Below are 22,815 nucleotides of genomic sequence, written 5' to 3'. Positions count from 1 at the left end.
TGGATGAATTTCATCTTCAAGAGCTTGTGGAAGACAGCTGCTAATGCCATTTGTTGTGGTAAAATCTGATTCCTTGTACTACTTAGTTACCCTCCTGTTAAATTGTGTGCAGTTACAGAATAAAGCAGCACATTTTATTTAATATTATACTGAGACAGGTTCTTCAGTTTTGGAGTAGTAGCTTCAATGCTGTCACAGGACAAAACTGCTTTGATTGAACTTGTATAGAACTCCAGGATAAACCAAATTTAGCATACTTACTCTAAAACAATGTGAAGTTTAACTTGCCTGTGTTCAACACATACCGTAACCTTTCCTCTTTAATCTAACAGTACAGTAATTGTCAAGTAATAACCTATCACCTTCAAAAAGAGAATTTACCAGGTTTCCTGTTTTCTTTCGTCTTGGATAAAAGCTACCAGGCCTTACCTTTAGCTGCTGTTCTCCCCATGGTAACACTTCTGTGATCTTCCCTCTCACAATAAAAGGCTGAAGTTAAAAGACCAGTTAATTCTTCCTTTCAGCGCAACAGTTTCCTGTGGAGTAGTAATACAACAAGTTAGGGGGGAGGTTGTTGTTGGGGACTGGGTTTTCTTTTTTTTGGAAAGGAGGACTTATTTTGTATTGGTGTACAATTATCTTGCTGGTTTAAAGTTGCAAACGTTTGACAAGCTGTTTGTAGAAGAACAGTGTGTAAACAATAGCTGTATCGAAATAACAAGGGTACAGAAGAACCCAAACTTTTATGCCGTTGGTATAGACAGTTTGTTTTACAATGATTTTGCATTTTCTGTGGATTTCTAATACAAAGATACAAAAAATGCTTTATTCTTTTTCCTCCCCAGTAAATACTACTGGAAAATGAAACACTTACACATCACTCACTTTTCGTGCCTCACTTGCACAGAGTTTAAAAATCCACAATTTAAACACCTTTGGGTAAAACACACACTGTCTTCCACAACCACAGTGGAAGGGGTAATAAAACCCTGATGTAAGAGATCTGCACAAAGGCCCAAGTGCCCACTGATACCCCTGCCTGCTACCACTTGTAACAGAGCAGGGATGGCCTGTTAGGGGAACACCAACTGCAGATGAAGGCAGTGAGCTGTATTCTTGTAGGGTTTAGAAACTAGAAAGGTCAAATCAGTTAAGCCATTGTAAGGTAGCAGAAACAAACTTATTTTGCGTGTGTGTGTGCTACTGTGATCTTCTAGTCCAGCATCTAGTTTTTGGAACTTTGACTGTATTCAATTCAAGTCAAACTCATTTGAAGCTCTTTAGCCTCGAAGCAACAAAGCCAGAAAGTTTATTATCCTTTTCCTCTCACTGTTCAAGTAACAATGGGTAAAAATACATTCAATTTTCAGAACTATCTTCTTTGATTTTTTCTTTTCAAGGAATTATCATAAGGTTAAAGTTGACGTTATCAAAATTTCGAGATTTTTTTTTTTAAGTTTGAATATGTTTAAACGTTTTCCAAGATTAATTTTGCCAAAGGTAAAATTTGTAGAAGATAAACCTTTCTAGAGTTACATAAAAGAAATAATAGTTGAAAAGCAAGGTATTTACTTGGAATTTCTTGAAACTTATACTCGCATGCTAAGAAAAAAAGTAATTACACATGCATAACACAAACAACAGAGGTGTCATATAGTCAAGTATTTTCCAGAAACCATGACATTTCAGTGAAATTTCAATGAACTAGCATGGCATGGTGATGGACTGCATGATGAAAACTTTATACAGTGCAAGTCCCTTTGCTAAAACTAATTAAATATGGTTTTTTAAATGCCAATGACTGACAAATTCATTTAGTTTATGTGTGTGCTGTGTGTGAACATGCTGGACAGTTATTACAAAATACTCTCAAGACCTGAAAGCAGTTATAAATAAAACTGAATACGAACATAAAATAAGCAGGTTTTGCTACACAACAGCATTCATACTATAAGTGATCATCAGGATTAAGAACAGAAATCCTTTTAAGCCATCAAATAAATTTGAAATACTTGATACTTTTGTAGACTCCCCCAAAAATTCAAAGCTTTTCCGCTGCAAGTAATAAATCGCGAAAGGTGATGCAGAGTCAAAGTAACTGTTTTTACAGATTACTTTAAAACAGTGCATGGTTTTTATCTTTTTGTTCCAAGTACCAGATTGCACTTGGTGCAGTAATAAAGATTCCAACCCCACAGTGATAGTCATCAAGTTTAGCACAACCGGAGTGTCTGTCAGAACATAAAAAGGATTCCAGCTTTTCATTAGCTTGTGTTGTGCCAGATAGGCTATTTTACAGCATGCCCACCAGCCTGCTAAAAATATAAGACAACTGAAAGTTCTGAAAGCACTGTTTGAAACAGGACAAACACAACTGCAGGAATACAATACATTACTGTTCCGAAGAGATGCTACTTAAAAGCCAGTTACACCTACAGTATTCAGTTTAGAGCCGCTATTAAATTAGCTTGTAGATAGCGCTGTTTGTCACAGAAAACATTCACGAATGGTATTTCCAAGCCTCTCTCTAACAACCACTACGTGCTACTGAAATATAGTAAACCGAAAACCAGCTACCTCCAAAACAGAGCCGGGTCAGTCTGAGACAAAGTGCAAGTTTTTTTGCAGGGGCAGACCGTGGAACAGCTTTCCATCGCCTCGTGTAATTAAGCGGCAAACTGCAAGCGAGGCAGTTAGTCCTTCGCTAACCAAGACAGAGTCCTCTCACGTTGCACTCGCCATCCCCAGCCTGACTCGGGCCACAGCACAGCCGGCACAGAAGAGAAGAAAACCCCCAGCAAACACGGGGGAGAAACCTCCAGGGATGTTTTGGCAAAATGACATAGAAAAGGGCAGAGCTCCAGGCACTCTTGTGTGTGCCCCTCAGCAAGCAAGCCCAGGCAGTCATACAGAAAGCTGGGGTTAAGAAATTAATCTAGAAGCTTCTAGAAATAGAAGGGGGGAAAAATGACACAAAACAAGGTCAGGAATATACGAGCAAACAAAGAAATGCAATGGCAAGGCTGAAGTGTAATGGCATTAGGATGCACAAAGCAGCAGAATGAAAACCAAAGGAACAAAAACAAGCTAAGCATAGTAACAGAAAACACTCAAAGCCCTCTGATTTAGGGAATGGAAGTACAGAACCCATTCTGTACACCAAGGAGAAACTGCTGTTAATTTGGGGGGGGGGGGGGAGGGAATATTCCATGAACCCCAGGATAACACTGGATTCATCATCAACGTATCTTCAATTTAAAGAGCTGTGGAGGATCTCCACACTCACAAACTGTATTATTTACGTCACTTACATCTCAATTTATCTTGTAAACCAAGTTCCATACTTTCACCGAGTAGGTTCCCTTACATCAGTTACTATTTTTAAAATCAGATGGAAAGCATTCATCTGCCTTTAATTCCCTACTGAAGTTTTTATTGTTAATCCCCAAATCACTGCTACTAGCCACCTCGCACTGTGCGAGCCCTTTGTCAGAAAGCAGTATATTAGTAGACAAGCCTAAGCCTTTGCCCCCTCTGTGCTGCTACTACATAATACCAGGTGTCAGAAAACAAGACAGAAAACATTTTTTCTGTCTAAATTTGCTCTTCTCATTTTGAAAGAATTACTCACAGGACACATAGTGCTGTATTACAAAGCAGCTAGTATTCTACAGAAAAAATGTCAAAATAATTCCCTGTTTTGCTTGCTGCACATCTCCATTATCCTTCTCACTGTAAGCCAGACACTCAAGTAAGCCAAACGTCCTGAAAAAAATCCTGCATATTTAGGGCTTCCAAGTGCAAGTTTATCTTGACAGCTGTCCCCTCATGAAAATACACAGCACAGAACTAGGGAGACAAATGTAACATTTAAAAGAAGCTGAAGCAACTACCAGATTGTGAGCTTAGTACCCACCAAAAAGATTTAAGGTTTTTGTATCAATGACTCTGCACCTCAGGCTCAGAGGTAAGGCAGAAACACCAGTTTTAGAGCTGGTCAGCTTTCTGCCCCTACCACAGGTGTAACTGCAGTAACTCAGACATCACCACTGCCATCCTCAAGGGTGGAGGGGACAGTCACTTGCAGGCAGCCCCTGCTGGAGAGGGACTGAGGCTATTCTGTGATACAGAAACTCAGTGCAGAAGAGGAATCTCGCAAAACAGCCATTCTGAAGCACTGATTAAGTTCTTCTTAACTTTAGCTTGAAATACCAGCAGCCACTTTTCAGGCTCTCTCTGAACAGGGAGTTATACTTGCCCCTCTCTTTCTTCATTCACTTGCTTCCACAAATGCTTCCAGATCAAACATCCATACACAAGGAGGGGGAAAGAATTATGCACAGTTTGAGCAGCAAAACCATTTAGAGACGGAGGCTCAGCATAAGCAAGCAATAATCCCCCAAGTCTTTCACCTGCACAAGTCCTACATTTGCTTCCACTACCAGCATTCGTGTGCTGTGAGCCATAGAAACCTCAGAGTTACCATTTAAAACTGCTGGCCAGTATGACCACACACCCTATTGATGTTCCTCGACGCCTTCTTGCCATTTGTTATGGCAAACAAACACTGCAGAGAGCCCTGCAAGAAAAGGACCTGTACACCCTCTGCCATGATTCCCACTCCAGCCTCCACATTTGGGTAACGTGTACCTACAGGCAACACTCGCTTCCCAAACAAGCAGGGGTTTTTCCTCAAAGTGAACCACATTCCTTCATGAAACTAGAACACTTTTTTAAAAAAAAAACTTATCACCTATTCATCTGCTATTCGATAACTAAACACCCTACTTCATACCATTTTCACAAGGCTTTGAAGGGCGGAACAGAGGCAAAGAAAGTAAGTCTTAAAAGGAATATTTCTGTAACATGCAATACTTCTAAGTCCCCTTGAAAATTCACTTTCTGGCAAGTTACCCAGTATGTAGACTCATTTACTCTATTTCAAGACACAACAGCATCTACTTGCTTATTTCTGTAATAGATGGAATCAGTAAAAACCTTCTAGAGCAGACTGTGGCATTTGTTGTAGAAAATTACGATCTCAAAGGCTAAAAGAAACAAACTTTACATTTGCATTAATGTATCGGAAGATTCTACAATGTAACACAATCTTTGTAGTCTTGTAGTCATAAAATCAGTATTATTTAGCATTACACATATACTACTTCAAAACAAAACCTAAAGATCAGGTCTTCTTTCACTTATGTAAACAAATATACAATCATTTGGTGTTCTGACAAGAATTTTGATCCAAGCTGGCCTCCCTTTTAGTCCACATTTGGTGGGGGGCAGGGGGAAGCGAGATTGTCTCAAGGAAAGAAAATTAAACTTCCATGTTTTCATATAAAAACAGAGCTAGGAAAGATAGATTTTTGTCAAATTTACAGACTTCCAAAAGAGCAAATATTAGCTAGCCATATGTATTATTATAACAACTAAGTCTGAATATTAAGTAAGTTGTTAAAGGAACAGAGTGGGTACTTAGGGCTTCACAAATATAATTTTGTAATGTCATTTGCCTTCACATCAAGAAGAAATTTTCTGCACTTGCAAAATGCCTCAGAAAGTCACCAACAGTGTACTGCTCACTATTTATGAAGTGATTAGCATAAACAAACTTTTAAGCTGTCAGCAGTAAAATACTGCCTGTAAATGTTCTGCCCTCTCTCCAGGTAAGTTTACGATCTGCTTTAGAATATGAGCAACTGTAATTACAGCAAGCCATACATTTAAGGACCACAAAAATCTCTCTAAACTCTCACACTATACTAAGTGTATTATTCAGTACAGATCAAGGCAATATGTATTTTTAAAAAGCAACACTAACAAGGTTTAGACCAAAGGTTTGTCCCAAAAATTCCCAAAACAAGAAATAAAAACCTATAAATGAGAACAGCAGAAAAGTGAGGTCTCCAAATTAAACAGCATAGCTTGTATCAACACACAACAGAAACAATTCATGTCATGCAGATTCCAACAGTTACTAATTTGACAGTAATTTTAAAAATTAAAGTTTAGAGCTGCTCTATGGCTACCAGTGGCAAATAAAAACAGCTTCTCTTCTCTCTCCCCCCCTCCATCCTGCTTTAAAAGACAGAAGATGTGGGGCTGTAAAAACCTGAAAAAGGAAATGGTATGTGTGAAGTCAGCAGTTCAGCAAAGCGGCTGACTGGCCATTAACAGCTTTAAATATTCTTAAAATGCCAGTCTTCCCACATGAAAGGGTATTTTAATGTTATATTCAAATAAATCAAAATTACAGCTCGCAGCGCTTACATTTCTATCTTAAGTAAAACTGCCAGCTTCAGTAGTTTACTAGTATTTATTTACAGTAGCACAAGAATTCAACAAATTGTTTAAGCATTGTGGTGAATGCAGCTCACTGAAACCTCTGTGCTGTTTTCCACTTCCCCCTGCAAGCCTGGAATACTCTTCCTGAAAACATTCATCATCATTATTGAGACTGGCTTTGTTCAAATGCCTAAACCAAATTTCTTTCATCAAGCAAACTAATTAAATTATGTACAAAAAAATAAAACCCAAACAATTTTTTATTATTAGCACCAGCTAAGAGCTACATACCTGTGTGAAATTCTCTCTACATGCAGATACATCTCCTGTGCCTTCAGCTCAGCCTCCCTGGACACAGAAGAGAGCTCTCAAACTATTTGTTCTGTGAGGCACCGAGCATACTTTTAGCATAGTGTAAATACAGCAGGTAAGGGAGAAAAGAAATCACTGTTGCAAACATCGTAAGAGATGCCCAGATGCTAGAGGTCTCCACAGAGCTTGCCTGCGCTTGTCTTTGGCAGAAAACAAGCAATACCACCAGCTTTAAAAGCAGCAGAGAGGGTATGTGTACATAAGCGGATGGTGGGGGGGAGACATGCAAAGGAGGGATGGTGGAAAAAGGATTTTACAACCTCTTAGGCAACTTTGGCTTCCTCCCATATACATTGCCTCCAAACTTGAAAGGACTGGAAGCTCAGTTCAGATATGATCTATCAGAGCCCAATCCACAGACCGCACAGTTGGCAAATCCATCCCTGTGGTCCACTTTTTATTCATCCAATAGAGTATCTGGCGAAATGCAAGCACCTTTAGCCTGATGCAGAAATCTATGAAAGTCAAATAGAGCACACAATTTATTGACTTTTTTTTCATTAAAGGCATGGAGAACAGTTTTGGAACATTTCTGCACAGGACCGGTTTGCCACCAGCACCCCAACTGGAGTCAGCTGGTTTCAGAGCAACACACTTGCCTCCCCTTGCCTTGTACTCAATGCCAGCAGCCACACACTTCTGCTACCACCTTCTTCCAGTGCTTAAAGTATCTGTTTCACTCTTCCCACTTGAGAATCCAAACTCCCTGCCACCGGATATTAACAAAGACAGAACTTGTCTCACTGCGCGTATCTGCTGCTGCAAGACACTGCGGTGTACCCTGTCTTACACATGGGGACAACTACATTGGTCCCACATACTGGTGTCTCATCAGGGTGTGAAGCCAAACCAACCAGAACTAAATAAACCCTTAAGCAATTTCCTGATAGCTCCCCCTTCCAGAGGATGTTTCTGAAGGGAAAAAAACCCAGAGAGCTGCTTCAGTCTTCAGGCACAGCCACATCCCCACACTGGGCTCACCAGTGCTGTTTCCTCAACTTCTTATTTCTCTTAACTAAAACAGAAAATCCTTCTTTAAACTCCTTCCACAAGGGAGGGAGACCATCCTCCATGGAGGTGCCACCAGAAACATTTGGACGAAACATTCATAAGGACCATTCAGTGCTGCTAGACATTTCTGCAGCTAACACGGTGCTGACAGGTCAGAAAAGACAATTCCTCGGGTGCTAGGAGGACCAGACAGCTGCAAATGCTCAGCTGTAGTATTTGCCGTACTTGTCAAAAATGGAAGAAGGTGAAAAGCCCAACGCATCAGGAGCATCCACAGCAAGTCCATCTCTCTCTTCCCCACTTATTGGACAACTTTTTGATTATTAAAAAAAAACAAACAAACAAAAAATTAAAAACCAAAACAAAACACAGAACAGGTGAGACAGAGGGTAAAGAGCAACTTCGTCCACCTCTTCCTCAGCACAGCTGCACAGGTGGCACTGGCTGTGTGCAGCTCCAGGACACGAGAGCACCTCCCTTTCTGCTGCTTCTGGAGATCACCTTTCTGGAGGCGATCCCACCTCTTTCTTCAACCCCATACTTAAACCACTGAGCACTGGAGAATATTCAGACAAGGACCTAGGTAGCATTTTCCTACAACAAGCTGTTAAAACAAAACAAACAAACAAAAAAATCACACGTCAACACCACATACAAAGTTTTCCAGCCAATTATAACACTGTTTATTTTGTGATAAAACCAGTACATATCTTCTGATCTTTCCAGAAAACTGCTGTCTGCTTCTGTATAGCACTTCAGTGCAGGGTACACATACAAGACATTTGGTGTGAGAAGTACCATCAACAATACTACAGCACTTTTAATCTCCAAGCCTCTGACAGAGAATAGTGACAATACAGAGTTCCACCCAATTTAGCAGCTCTGATATCCTTTCACATTCCTCCACGTACAAGACTTGCTTTTCAAACTGTGCTTTTTAAATGGGCTTTTAAACGTGCCCCAAGAACTGCACTCCTTCCGCTGAACCTTCCTGCATTAATCTCTGATAGATTCCATACAGCACATAAATAACGGTACGCGCTTCATTTTAGGTATGCACCTCATTAAAATGGTGCTGCCCTCTTATAGTAAGTTTTATAAACTTCAGATGCTCCCTGAACTAATGTACGCTAGAGACGATGAAAGGCTCAACCTAGTCCTTGCTCGGCACTAAAAGGGATATCATATTACCTTGAGAAGACAACAGACTTAGATTTCCATCAAAGTTCATCCCTTTCATGAAAAGACTGAATTCCCTTGGTATCTTAAACCAAATTTGACCTGATTTGTGAAGCTGAAGACCTAGAATCAAGTGATTTAACACAGGCATCTACCTTTAATGCAACGCCTTGCTTGGTTTTAGAAGACAACATACAAATGGAGAGCTGCAGAGAAAATACACCATTTATGGGGGAAAAATACCAGCTCAAAACACTGTTCATACTTAAGCTGCATATAACATTATTCTAACAAATCTGAAAAAGTATTTTAGGATTAGTTTGGACATAAGATATCTAGACGTCATCTTCCTTGGGCAGCAGAAAGTCTATCCTCCTGCTAAAACAAATGGAAAAGAACTAAAATTCTGTTAAAGGTTCTAGTATTTCAGAAAGACTTTGATATTAGGCTCTGCAAGTAATTCTGAAAAGCGTGAAGAGAGTGCATGGAACAACCACAATAAGCACACACTAAGTAGTGCACCAATTTAGATCCAAACGATCAAACACCATCCATAAAGTAGGCGCCTCCATTAAAGTCCAGAACTATGAATCAGTCTTGAATCTACACTCCTGAAATATGATATACACATAACTTACCATGACAAACAAGTGTATACTTCTTCAATTCATTCAGATCCAAGTTTAGAAAATACTGGATTTTTTGGTCCTATACCAAAGACACAGAAACTAAAGCTGTTACTTTTTGTGACACAGGGATCTTGGGAGAAGAGCTGCTAAAGCTAGTAGATAGTATATGCCCTCTACTACAAACTGACTCGTTGTATATACCTGTGTCCAATGTCCACTGTATACAAGAGAAAGTATCAGAGCAAGCCCAAATAAAAGAAATAAGGCAACTTGTAAAGATAGTTGCTACCTTCTGAACGGCTGTGGTGCAGCTCCTGACCTTCCTCCAGACCTACATCCTTGTTGACTGAGCAGAAAGACTAACAACAAAGAGATACAAATACCTCTGAGGGCCATCATCACCATTTATGCATTGGTTACTCTTTGGCTGTACACCTTCTGCAGATAAAAGGGGAGCCTGCTCACTCTTGGCTCAGATACCTGAAGCAACCCCTCTGCTGCTGCAGCCTCAGCTGCCTGGTAACAAGGACAGACTGTCCCACAAGGTCCCCCAGAGGCAGCTGGCACAAAGTCCCTTTGCCCATCCCACAAGGCAATAAACAGATATCATAGAATCATACAATACCAGGTTGGAAGGAATCACTAGGATCATCTGGTCCGACCTTTCTTGGCAAAATGCACATTCTAGACAAGCTAGCCCAGCACCCTGTCCAGCTGAATCTTAAAAGTGTCCAGTGCTGGGGAATCCACCCCTTCCCTTGCTAGATTATTCCAATGGCTGATTGTTCTTATTGTGAAAAAATACCCTCTTGTGTCCAATCGGAATCTCCCCAGGAATAACTTGCAGCCATTATCCCCCTTCTTTTCTATTTGACTCCTTGTAAAAAGAGAGTCTCCATCTTCTTTGTAGCCACCCTTCAAATTCTGGAACAAAAATGTATGTGTATATATATATATATATATATAAAGAAAGAGAGAGATTCAAAGAGATATAGGACCCAAGTGTTAGGCAACGCGAAGGGTATGTATGCACACACACACATGCAGGTGGGGATGCAGCTGGTCGCTCACCACGTCCCTCTTGCTGCAGCATTGCTGACCCCAGGCACCGCTGCTGCAGGAGCGGGGGACAGCAGGATCTGGGGGCTTGCCCACAGCCCCTGCTGCACACCCAGGTCAAGTCACCTGATACATGCATGATGTGCACACACACAAGAAATGGGATTCACCCAGATATATACTCTTAAAAGAAACAACAACTTAAGGACTTAACTGTTTCTGTCTTTGGAGTCTTTATCTAAAGCACATGAATCATCTCTCTGCTTAGACGTCGTAAGTAAAGCTGTTCACACACGCCACATGTACTTCACCATTATCAATCATTGCTACAATGAAAAAATAAACCTAACTGCAGACAACTAATATTAAAGCTTCCTACCATTACATCAAGATATCACCAAATTATAGAAGCCTCGAACCTTAAAAGAAGCCTTCAAAGAAGGCATACAAATTGTATGAGTAAAACACTCATATATCAAAACACAAATCACAATAAAAAAGAGACATCCACCAAATCATATTGGAACGTTAACGAATACTCTGGGACTTCAAATTACATTGAGCCAAACTTCAAATCAGAAGTATTTGAAAAATACCAGGACTGCAACATGTAATGAAAACACCTGTAACACTTAAGCACAACAAATTTTCTATTTAACGTTCCTGTTCCTTCATATTTACAAATGGCTCTATTAAGCCTCAACAACTTCATATGGGATTTTCTGGCTTTTCCCACATGCCAGAAAAACCTTGGTCTTCTGTGCCATTTATGTTGCATGTCTTACACTTTAAAGAACACAAACGGCACAGTCCTCTACATTTAAGATTTTAATCTCTGGGAGAAGCAATCGGCGCTAAGGCTGGGTGCGTAGGGTTATTTCTTTCAAACAGGAATAAAACGAACTTCAAATGCCCAGTGGATGCAGATGTCAAGAAGCTGGTTAACAGCCTCCCTTGTGTAAACTCAAGCACTGTCCCAGTCTCTACTTGTCGTTTGTTCTGTATTTACACTTAGAAATGTTACAGTAGAGTGTCAAATGGTATTTTCAAAGGTTATCTTAAAACAAGAAAGAATAACTGTTTGAAGGAGGTGTATCCAGACAAACAAGAAAGCCAGCTGCAGTGTCCTGGACAGTTAATGAGAAATGTCATTTCCTGTTAGTCATGTCATTTAATATCAAGAAATAATTACTGAGGACTTTATTTCTCCCTGTACATCCACTTCATTATGGATTGACTGCAACAGTAAAGGGAGTAAACACAGTTCACTCACAGCTCACGATCCCATTGGAATAGTAAAAAAACAATGAGACAAAATTGTGAGAAAGACACCCATGTACAAACAGCAGAAAGAGACATCTAGTTTGCTTCAGGCTTTTTCACATTCTCTCTTCTTAAGTAAAGCTGCATCTTTTTCTTATTCATGCAACTTTTAGACAGATATTGGACTTAATACTTTCTCAATACTACAAATTTCATTCTAGCAAAGACAAAATTACACTTGGTTTTGTAAAGGAAATACTCTGCAACATTTCTTTAGAACTGAGGCAGCTACTCCAGAAAACAATGCCTGTGCCTTATGAGAGCACAGCAGTTGAATGCAGCAAGGACAGCCGCAGCAAAGGGAAAAAAAAGGGGGGCATCTGCACATTCAAAGGAAGAACACACAAAGTCTGAGGAAACAGTTTATTGAACTGTCATTGCTTTTTCTCTGAACCTGCCTACATCAAGATCAATGCTTAACATAGAACCAAATTTTAAGAACAATCAGAGACAGTCACACTTCTGTACCTACATGGCTTCTAATTAGCGTGAAAGCAATTTATATTTGCAGCTATAACAGATAATAAAAAACTAGCATTTGTTTTTTTCTGAATCTGAACATGACTTTGAAAATATATAATATCAAGCAACCTGAAAGATATTTACACCAAACAGACAACTAGAGCATCAACTCCATCAGCTGAGTCTTGGAAAAAAAAAATAATCAGTAAACATTATTTCTGTATTCAAAATCAGACTATGTTAAAGCTAAAAGCCATAACAAGTACTTCCAGATCTCAGCTTCAGTTTTACCATATAGTCTTCTCCGGTGCCTCCTGCTTGCATCACTGCAACACTTCCCATAAATAAAGCAGCAACAGAAGAGTCTTCAACATGCTGCTTCTTTGCATCAATATAAGTAATATCATCCTTAAATAGTACTTACATTTTATGATACCCTAAGGGAGAAAACCAGCTCCCCCTGTCCCCCAGCACGCAGCCTGGTTGTATGACTAATTTCCCTGGACACGCTGCCAGTGACCCCACTCCCGTGAGCTGTGGGTTGCTGTGGTCTGAGCAGCGCTCGATGCTGTCCCAGGGAGAACTGGTACGCCACAACACGTTCACTCCCCTCTTTATTACCTGATGTTAATATGACCACTTAAAACATAACTGTAACATGGCGAATGCCTTCCTGTCTGCATGTGTGCTGCAGTTGTTGCCGACCCTGAGCAACTGCCTCACCGACTGCTTTTCTCTGCCACTTCCAAAGAGTAAGATGCAGTATGAAAGCTTAAAAATCGAAAGGTTTAAGACTCCTACTCTGAATAATAAAAAATTCATAACCAGTCAAACTTAAAGAGCTGTCTACAAGTCAGACGCAGGGCACCCTGAGAAGCTACTGGCAAATCAACAAAGTCTGCGCTTTTTAAGTTTTTATAACCAAGCTACATTAGTTGGAATATGCATGAGCCACAAGTGAGGTTCACATTACTAGAACTCACTAAGATACCAGTATTTCGCCTCTGCATTAAATCTGTTACCCTTGAGGATTATTTTTGCTTATCTCCTATAGCCTAATTAATCAGTGAGAAACAGAAAATAACTGCAGGGGAAGGCATCAACTTCAAATTGCAGTAAGCAACTACTCGGAAATTTTTAAAAACACTTGAAGTGTCTATTGCTAAAGAACAACTGAGGATAAAATCTAACTGAAATATTAATTTAATTACTACAGCATTGCAATCCTATTTGCAGTTTGCCCCAGTACCTAAAGGCAGCGATGATGAGCACCAGTGTTAAGATCAGAACTTTTCATATTATGCGCAACTACTTTCTTTGGACCATTACACATGTACGGAGAAGACGACTCCCCATGCAGGATACCCTTCAAGTCGGCAATTAAACGGTGCCATAAACGCAGTTTAACGCTAAAGAAAACATGAACGGCACCGCAGCGCATTGCAAGCCAACAAGTGCCCCCCGACCGGCCACGCTTTCACGGCGCAGTCCTCAAGGTGCACCGCCAAACTCTTTACCAAATTACCCCCAACCAATTACTTAATTTTTAAACGCGTACCCAGGTCTCCGGGTCAACAACCGCGTCCCATGGCCCCGCCAGCCTCAGCCCCGCCGCCCGGACCGGGGGAGGCGTGTCCCGCCCGCACTCCTGTCAAACGCCGCCCGCCCCGCTGCTCCGGCGGGGGGCAGGAAGCGGGTCCCGTCCCGGGCGCAGCCCCGCCACGGAGGCACCGACGGAGCGGGCAGCCGGCAGCCCCTGCCGCCCTTGCTCACCGGGGCTCCCGCTGTCCGGGCGCCGTGACCACCCCCACACCCCCGGAGAGGAGCTTTGTTGGTGCCGGGAGGCGGAGCCGTCCCGCTCCTTTCGCCCGGGGAGCACCCTCACAGCTGCGCCCCTGCCCCGGCGCGACCCGCCGCGCTGGGAGCCCGGCCCACCGAGAAGAGGAGCGGGCGTCGCCGAGAGGCCGGGACACGGCGTTTGAGCCCGGGGCAGCTCCGGCCAGACACAGCGGCGGGGCTGGCGGGGGGCGGCAGCCGGAGGCACCCTGGAAAGGAAAGAAGGGGACGGGAACAAGGAGACGGAGCCGCCGTCGTTCTCCTTCCCCCGCAGCGCTCGGCGCGGCCACTGCGTGCGGAGGTCGCGGTGTGAGCCAGAGGAGGGGGGCGACACCCGCCGCGCCTCCCTTTCTCTCCCTGCTCCTCCCTTCCCGTGCCCGCCGCTGCGCGGAGCGCCGCCGCCGCCACCACCACTCACCGGGAGGGCGGGAAGCGGGTCCCCAGCGCCCCGCGCCGGCTCCCGCTCCTGTCAAGCGGCTTCTGCCGTCGCCCGCTTCACGCCGCCGCCATGTTCCGGGGGCACCGCGCATGCCCGGCAGCGGCACCGGGGGCGCGGGCCTTCCCTCCCTGTCGCCCCGCTTCCGCTCGCCGCGGAGCGGAGGAATGGTCCGGGGTCCTGCTGCCCCTCGTCGGGGGCGGCACACGGTGCGGGGGGCATCCCCGCCGGCATCCCCGCACCTCGCCCATACCTGTGGGGGCGGCCCGGGCCGAGCGGGCACGTTAGGGGCCGAGCCACCCCGTCCGGGGGTGGTTTGTAAGGTGGCCCCGGGCGCTGCGCGACCGGCTTCGCCTGACCATTCCCCTCCGCTACCTCCCGGCGGCCCCCCGCGTTTAAACCCGGCGCCATCCCTTCGCCGGGCGAGGGGCGCCCCGCTGCCCGGAGCCATCTTGCGGGGAGGCGGCTGCCGGCGTCCCGCTGCCCTTCGCCGCCCGTCGCGGGGAGGCGGCGGCCGGGCCTGGAGGGCTTCGGTGGGAACGGCAGCGGCCGCCGCACCGGCAAATGTCTGCCCTCCCAGCCCCTTGCTGCGCGGGAAGGAGCGGGGCCTGGGGGGCTCCGGCGGCTGAGAGGTGTGAGGGTCGTGCGCCCTGGGAGTGGGGCCGCCTTGTGAGGAGGGGAGATTACCCCATGGCAGGTGTGTGTGTGTGTAGGAAGCTTCGGTGTAAGCCCGTAGCGTCTGGAAAATGTGTGAGGAACTAAAGGCAAAGTTTTCTGCTGGGAAACGTCAGGCAGGCGCTGCCATGCGCGACAGCCGCACCTGTGATCGCCGCAGCTGTACCTGTGATGTGCTGAAGGTACCGCTACACAGCGGCTTAGCGACGGTAAATAATACTCCGCGTTATACGTGCACAAACCATCACAGCGGTACAAGGTGTATCGGTGCGCATCTACCTTGAGAAATTTTATAGAATTATTTTACACAGATCCACGCTTGTAAATACTGCATAATAGCTGAAAAGCACTTCCTTAGCTTTTTAGGAGGGTATGTTCCCGTTTTGTAAGCTCTAGGCGTGTGAGTTTAGATCCCAAGAGGCACGTAGGCATAAGTATATCTGGTGAGAAATCGTTTCTTAAATACCACGGATGTTTGGGGCTTTCCATGCCCAAGTTTCATCTTCACTACTTAAATATCTTGAAAGTGAAATTGTAAATGCAAAACTAAACTAAGGTCACGAAAGTGAGATTCTAGGAGGTTTTATAATGGACATAAAACAATAGAAAAAATGAAATCCAAATATATACCAAAAAAGCCTCTCAAACTTTTCTACATTAAAGTGACATTCATACAGCACACTCCAGTATCCTGCATAAGTTGCCAGTTACTACTAACGATTTATTTTTATCACTCTCATAAGTAGTAAATGGTTCTTCAAAAAGAGGAAAATTAGTCCTTGCCATAAATTATGTAATACTTAGACAACATTAAAGAAATTAGTAAAAATATGTTAGTCCAAGTGGTTACAAAGATACAAGAAAAAGACAAATACTGAAATACGCTTAGAGAAAATCTTTATAGTCAAGTGTGGTACACTCATAAACCAATGCAGATTGATGCTGCTTCATTTGAAATATTTTCCCTTTTCTGTCATATTGAACCTCTGTCGAAAAACAAGGGATCATTTGCTTTATAGAGATGGATATAGAAATGTGCCAAGTATCACAGAATAAGTCCTTGGGAGACAGGGAGGAAAACATATTTTAAAGATACCCTTTAAACCCAAGCCAGTGCTAGATGTAACATCTGAAGAATTCGTTCCCCCAGAGCCACTGGGACACCAAACCATTGTTTTCTACAGCTGCTGTTGCAGAGCCTGCTGAATGTGAGCTGGCACAGTCCTCTACCTGCTCATAATTTTCCCAGGAGGCTGAAATCTGGAAGTCCAGCTGACATTAATCCTGCTTCTTAGACTCCTGATGTGGTGAAACTGAGAATAAACAATAGATGTAAGAATAAATGTCTATAAAATCACAGATACTTCACCAATAAAAAGAGCAGAACAGAAGAAAATTTTAACTCTGTCTTCTAATCCAGGAGCCAAATGGGTCCATAATGCCTTTGCATGTGTCCTTCACCTACAAGCTATAGCTGATGCAAAACAAACAATTTATTTACTTGATTATTAGAAAAAGAATGAGTCCTGCCTGCTTCCATCTTCCAGCAGAACAATGGGCTTGTTTTCTGGTGACTCACTCATCATCTTTAATTTATTTTTATAGGTATTAAACTGAATTATGTGGGTCAGAAAAAAACAGGCAATTTTTAAGTTCCCAGTGTTCTTCACAAAGAGAGATGATCATACATGTATATATATATATGTGTGCATACATATACGTGGCTCCACAGGTTTTTTTTAAGGGTGATTCTATGATTTTAGAAAGAAGAAACAACAACATCAAAATAAATCCAAGGTGTTTCAGGGAGTTAGACTCCAATGAGCTCATACAACCAGTCAATATGATATTCTGCGAGGCTGATGCAGATGAAAAAGATGTTTAAGAGAGCTGGCAGCTCCTCAAAGAAATAACATCAAGAGTGTACGTAAGTGAACTACCCATGCAGAAGAGGTAAAGAACACGGTAAAAGATCAGCTTAGGTGTCAAAAGCCCTTCCTGAACCTCAGACAGGAATGAAGCATCCAGAAAAGAAAAGCTGAGTCAGGTTACTTTGGAGAGCTACGGAGCTGTAGCCTGGTCATGCAGACATGAAATCAGAAAATGAAGGAAGCAATTAGCAAGGGATATTGGGAGTAATATAATTTTAAGTACGTTACCAGAAATGGAAAAGAATCAAGCAAATGATTACTCCAGTATCACGCAAAACTGAAAAGTTTTTGACAGATAACACTAAGAGTGCCAAGATTCTTAACATTTTTGCATCTATTTTTCTTTTCTTTTTTTTTTTTTTTTTAAATATCAGGCATTATTGGCACTTGCGAAAACAGACAGATTTTGGACTGGGCTGTCAAAGGACCAAATGAGATATTATTCAGACAAAATTTGCTGCTTTCACATTAGCTGGCTGATGAAATCTCAGTTACTAATGGTTTATCCTTTAGAATTTACAGTGAAGAGATATTACAGGACAGAAAGGGACAGACAGTATTGTTGAAAGAAGGAAATAGGAAGTTATATACTGATCTATTTCATTCCAGTGCCCAGAAAATATACTGGAGCATGTAAACAAGCTTTTTTTAAGCACTTATAACAAGTGACAGCCAACACAGGTTTATCGAGAACAAAAGATGTCAAATCTAATGTCTCTCACAACAAAGTGAGAGGAATTGTCAGTGGAGGAGAAACATTGGATGGCATGTTGGATGTCACTTCAGTAAAATTTTTTACATGTTTTCATGTGATATTCTTTAAGTAAACAAGGGAAACAATGTAGATGAAGATATTTAGGGAGCTGGTACAAGTGGCTTGTTGTCAGAAAGAGGTTTGTGAGCTCAACAATGGTTCAAAAATGTGTTTACGTAAACACAGATCATACCAAACTGGGAGGCTTTAGCATGCTGGATGATAGATGCAGGATTTGGAAGGATTTTCACACACTGGAGGTTGGGTCTGAAAAAAGGGAAGGTACTATTCAACTGGGATAAGAGCATACTGCTGGCTGGAGGCAAATTATTATTACCTATACAAATAAGAAATGAGGAAATACTGAGTGTTCTGCAGGGAAAAGAGCTACAATTATGTGAAAAAATAAAAAAAGGAAAAAGATCTATGGTTATGTGAATCACAATCTGTACGAAGGGGACAATATTAGAGAGCTGCAGTAAGAGAGTCAAACCACATAAAACAATACAGAAAGAGAGCACAGAGTTTGTGAAACAGTCTGATGTACACAGCCCCAGAAAAGCTCAGTAGCCGTGGTCTGGCTGGCTTCAGTAATATGTAGCCAATGAAGAGAGCAGAGAAGAACCATTGGAATGATTGGATATCTATAAAATATGCACCACAAGGAAGTTCTGAAAAAAAAATATTGAAAAACCCAGGGACTTAGGCTGAAGGGGAGAAAGTGGAAGAAGAGAAAATAATATACAATGGTATACAGTACAGATATGAATATACATATGGGTCCAGTGTAGGGCAACCAAGATGATTAAGGGAGTGGAGCACCTCCCTTATGAAGAAAGGCTGAGGGAGCTGGGTCTCTTTAGCTTGGAGAAGAGGAGACTGAGGGGTGACCTTATTAATGTCTATAAATATATGAAGGGTGAGTGCCACGAGGATGAAGCCAGGCTCTTCTCGGTGGCAAACAATGATAGGACAAGGGGTAATGGGATCAAGCTGGAACACAAGAGGTGCCACTTAAATTTGAGAAGAAACTTCTTCTCAGTGAGGGTGACAGAGCACTGGAACAGGCTGCCCAGGGGGGTTGTTGAGTCTCCTTCTCTGGAGACATTCAAAACCCACCTGGACATGTTCCTGTGCGACCTCACCCAGGCGTTCCTGCTCCAGCAGGGGGATTGGACTAGATGATCTTTTGAGGTCCCTTCCAATCCCAAACATACTGTGATACTGTGATACATCAAATACATGAAAGACTGCTGTAAAAAGAAAAGGACAAATTTGCTCTCTGTTTCCACAGTGGATGGGTGAAGAGAAAACAGGTTTAAAATGCAGCAAGAAAGACTAGAAAATAAACCTGATAGGGATAGGGAGGAAGGTTGTGTGGGTGATAGTGCAGCCTCCAGCCTCAGACTCCCAAGCAGAGCTCAGCACCATCAGTCGGAGCTGGAACAGGTAGACTGGCCCCTTGGTGGAGGGTGGATGCGATTGTCTTCCATGGTCCCTGCCAGCAACATGACTCAATGGATGTAAGCTTTCTTTAAGGCCATTGGAAAGTATTCACTTCCTCAGGGGAAGGATTTTATTGTTTCTGCAATGAGTGTGCCACTAGCTTCCAAAAGTAAATTGTTTCAATAAGAGTTTTAAACTGCCTTCCTATTTTCTGAGTCCTTCTTTCAAGCTGTCACAATATGATTGTCCTATGTGACTAAGTGTATTACAGACACACAAGAGGATGCACAGTTTCACTACCTGAAGAGAGATGTAATTTAGACATACATAGGTCTGCCTTCTCCTCTTGGTTATGTGAATTCAACAGAAATTGCAGATTTTTATCTGACAGTGAGTTAACCTTTCTTTCCCAAGAATGAAGTTTACCTTTTTCAGAACAGCCTCAGAAGTCCTTCAAGGCCTGAAGTGTGACAATGACATATTCTTTTAATAACATTTGAAAAAAAAAAAAAATCTGCTTGCTTGTAGGAAATGCCATCACCTCCTTCAGAATTTTTAAACTGTGTAGATTGAGAACAGGAATAATTCCAGATGACAGGTGTAAAGAACACTCACTGCGACTATATTATGTAAAAATATTCAGACATTCTAAAGCAGTTTCATTTAATGCTATAGAGTATATACATAAAGTGTTTAGACATGCATGTGGGAACTCGTAATGCTGAAAGAAAAATGAGTTATTTTCATTTGCATGGCTGTAAACCGAAGAATAACTTCTCTGAGGTACAGGAAGCTCACAGAAATGGGTGGTAACAGAATGTTGGCCACATAACTTGTTAAAATATGTTTCTGTATTAGCTAGAAATTGATTTGTAAGGGAAAAGCAGTGAGGAACCAATTTCAGGTAAGATAGACTTAAGCTGTGAGTAATCTTTTGCATTGGATGGGTAATGATTAAAATTGCCCCAGCAAGAGAAAACAGATTTGCTTTATTTGGTTTTGTATTACCTAAAGTGAGTGCTTCCTGTACAGTGACAAGTACAGAGAAGAAAAAAAAATGCTTGCTCCCAAAATGTTGGGGATAAAAACCTGCAATAGATTCGTCATACCAAAAAAAAAATGAAGTGATGAGGGGGCTGTCAAGTTCTCTGGAGCTTCAGCCTGCCTCTTGCTTGGATAAATAATATGTAGGGCTGGATAGAAAATTGTTTTTCCTTCCCTATGAATTTTCCATTTCTATGGTATTTTTTCCATAGCTGAAATATCAAAATCCTGAACATATTCCTAAGATGACTGAGTAAGACTGTTTTAGTAAATGGAAATGGTTTGTTTCAGTGTTTCTGAATATCTCATTTTGACCACGTCTGTCTTTGTTTTTACACAAGTTGCTTTGTATTTGAATAGAAATGTTGTGAATAAAGCATTTTCAGAACTTTTAGCTCTAAATATCCTATTTTGAGAGTTAGAATATCCAACCTTAGTGGTTTTTTGTTTGTTCATTTGTTTGTAGCTAGGAATGGCAGAAAAATAATCCCTTTACTGGAAACTATTTCAGTGAAGCAGAACTACTTGGGTAAGTGTAGTAGGAAGCTTTCCAACTAGTCTAAAACACATTAACAAAATGGGAGAAAACATTTTATGGAATGGGTATCAACACAGGATTTGAAATAAAGCAGCAGCACCAGGAAACAAAACTTCTACTTCTGGGTCCTAATAATCCAGATCAGTGATTTGTATTAAGGAGTGAAATGCAAAAGATACAATGCACATAATAAGTCACTGATCCTGATGCATCAACAAATATCGTAGAAATGCACTTGACCTGAATTGCAATTATTTTTGCAACAGTTAAAATTAATGATCAATTATTCTAATTAAGTTGAGGTGCTCCACAAAACAGTATGGAAGGTGACATAACTTACCCCTTTTTCTCTTAATGCCATTCGTTTCTCTGCGTATCCAGGTTAAGAATCTCTTCAAGGGGTACTGCAAGCATCGTCCAACAGGAGGGTAATGAATGCTTTAGCTCTTTAGTTACCATAGAGGCAACTATTTTGGCTCCAGGTTCACATTTTTACAAACAAAAGCAAAGTCTCCTTTTCTCTAATATACCAGCATTTCTCCTTTGGGTGCTCTTTAAAAGTAAAAAGGAAATTCAAGTAAATCAGAGCACTTTCTTCCGTAAGAGTGAGAGCAAACAAGATGAAGTGCCAACAGTCCCTGTTTTGAATTGAGGGGTTGGTGCTAACGCTGCCGTGTCCCTGCGGCTTATCCAGCTGTCCAGGGGAATCGCTGCCCAACTCAGTCCCAGGCGTTCAGCACGAGGTCTGTGTGGCAAAGTTTGGCAGCTGTCTGGGTGATTAGCAAAAATAAAAATCTGGCTCTTCCAGCTGTGGGAGAGCTTTGAGAAAATGAAAAAGTTCAAGCAAATACAGTGTTGTCTCCCAATATTTTTAGGCAGGGGTGAAGGGGTGAATTTGTCTCATAATGCAGCCTTTGATCCTACAGCTTCCAAATCCAGTTCATTCTCCGTGATGCCACCAAACCAGGCACTTCTGCCATGGGATTTGCCAGTTGCCATCGATGGCTCCCTGACATTTGCTTTTTTCTCATTGCCCCACCAGCGCCTGCCAGCAGCCACCCCTGCCTCCTCGGCTTTGCTGGCGCAGGGGGAGGCAGAAGGGACCAAGACTCCAGGCAAGGGAGCGAGCGGGAGCCCAGCTGGCAAGCGGGAAGGGGGACAGAGCCAGAAGCACAGGCTGGCCAGCACCACCCGGGCTGCCTTCAGGGCAGGGTGGCAGCTGGGATCTGGGGGAGCTGGGGAAAGGAGCCACTCCTGTTGGCAACAGGATCCCAAATTTGCCCTCAAATGAATCAGGCCTCTGAATTACTGCTGTGTAAGTCCTGCTCATGCTGTACCTCTAGGTGAATGCATTCTGGATGAAATGCAGGTGGTAGAGAGTGCTGTGAATGGGTGAGGCGTTAGCTGCTAAATAAATGTGCTCCGTAAGAATAAACCCCAAATTGTGCTTTTCTTGAAGCAGGGAGTCTCAGGGCATTTGAGCCAAGTTGCTATCTGTTTCAAGTAGTGCCCTAAGACCAGAAGAATTAACTGATAATAACACCATTAACGCACTCCTGAAAGTTTTGTTTCAAGTCATACATTGTTTGGCAAGGTGTGACTGACCATGCACACGCTGAGAGGCCACCGCAGGCATGAATAATATGACAAATGCCATTCTTCGTGTGAACAGCACTTATTTCGGTTTCAGTGCAATGAAACCTGAGATGCCAAAGTGGTTAATCCTTTTTATTGCTACCGCCAAGTTAGAGATCTGTCAGCGTTGTGTTTTCAAATGATGACAGAGGCAGTTTGCTTGCAGCTCTCGGCTTGCAAGCTCACAAACACCA

General features: G+C 42.5%; 1 protein-coding gene across 9 annotated transcripts in view; it reads right to left on the bottom strand.

Moving 5' to 3' along the window:
• Positions 1-21,949, bottom strand: part of SCML2 (Scm polycomb group protein like 2) — an 82,559-nt gene extending 60,610 nt beyond the window's left edge. For 2 of the 9 annotated variants that reach the window (XM_065072139.1, XM_065072163.1), the window contains exons 1-2: positions 13,885-14,453; positions 430-536 (exon numbers count right to left, since the gene is read on the bottom strand). In XM_065072139.1, coding sequence (XP_064928211.1) covers positions 430-451 — 22 coding nt within the window. In that variant the 5' untranslated portion in view covers positions 452-536; positions 13,885-14,453. Of the gene's footprint in view, positions 1-429; positions 537-6,582; positions 10,412-13,884; positions 14,454-14,580; positions 15,053-21,326 lie in introns of those variants that run through there. The other 7 variants (XM_065072144.1, XM_065072157.1, XM_065072131.1 and 4 more) reach the window with 7 other exon arrangements.
• Between the last annotated feature and the right edge of the window lie 866 nt (positions 21,950-22,815).

The sequence above is a fragment of the Columba livia genome, chromosome 1 (genome assembly GCF_036013475.1).
Source record: "Columba livia isolate bColLiv1 breed racing homer chromosome 1, bColLiv1.pat.W.v2, whole genome shotgun sequence".
Taxonomy (NCBI): Eukaryota; Metazoa; Chordata; class Aves; order Columbiformes; family Columbidae; genus Columba; species Columba livia.
Note: the sequence above shows the minus strand (reverse complement) of the source record. Positions and strands in the feature narration are given on the sequence as shown.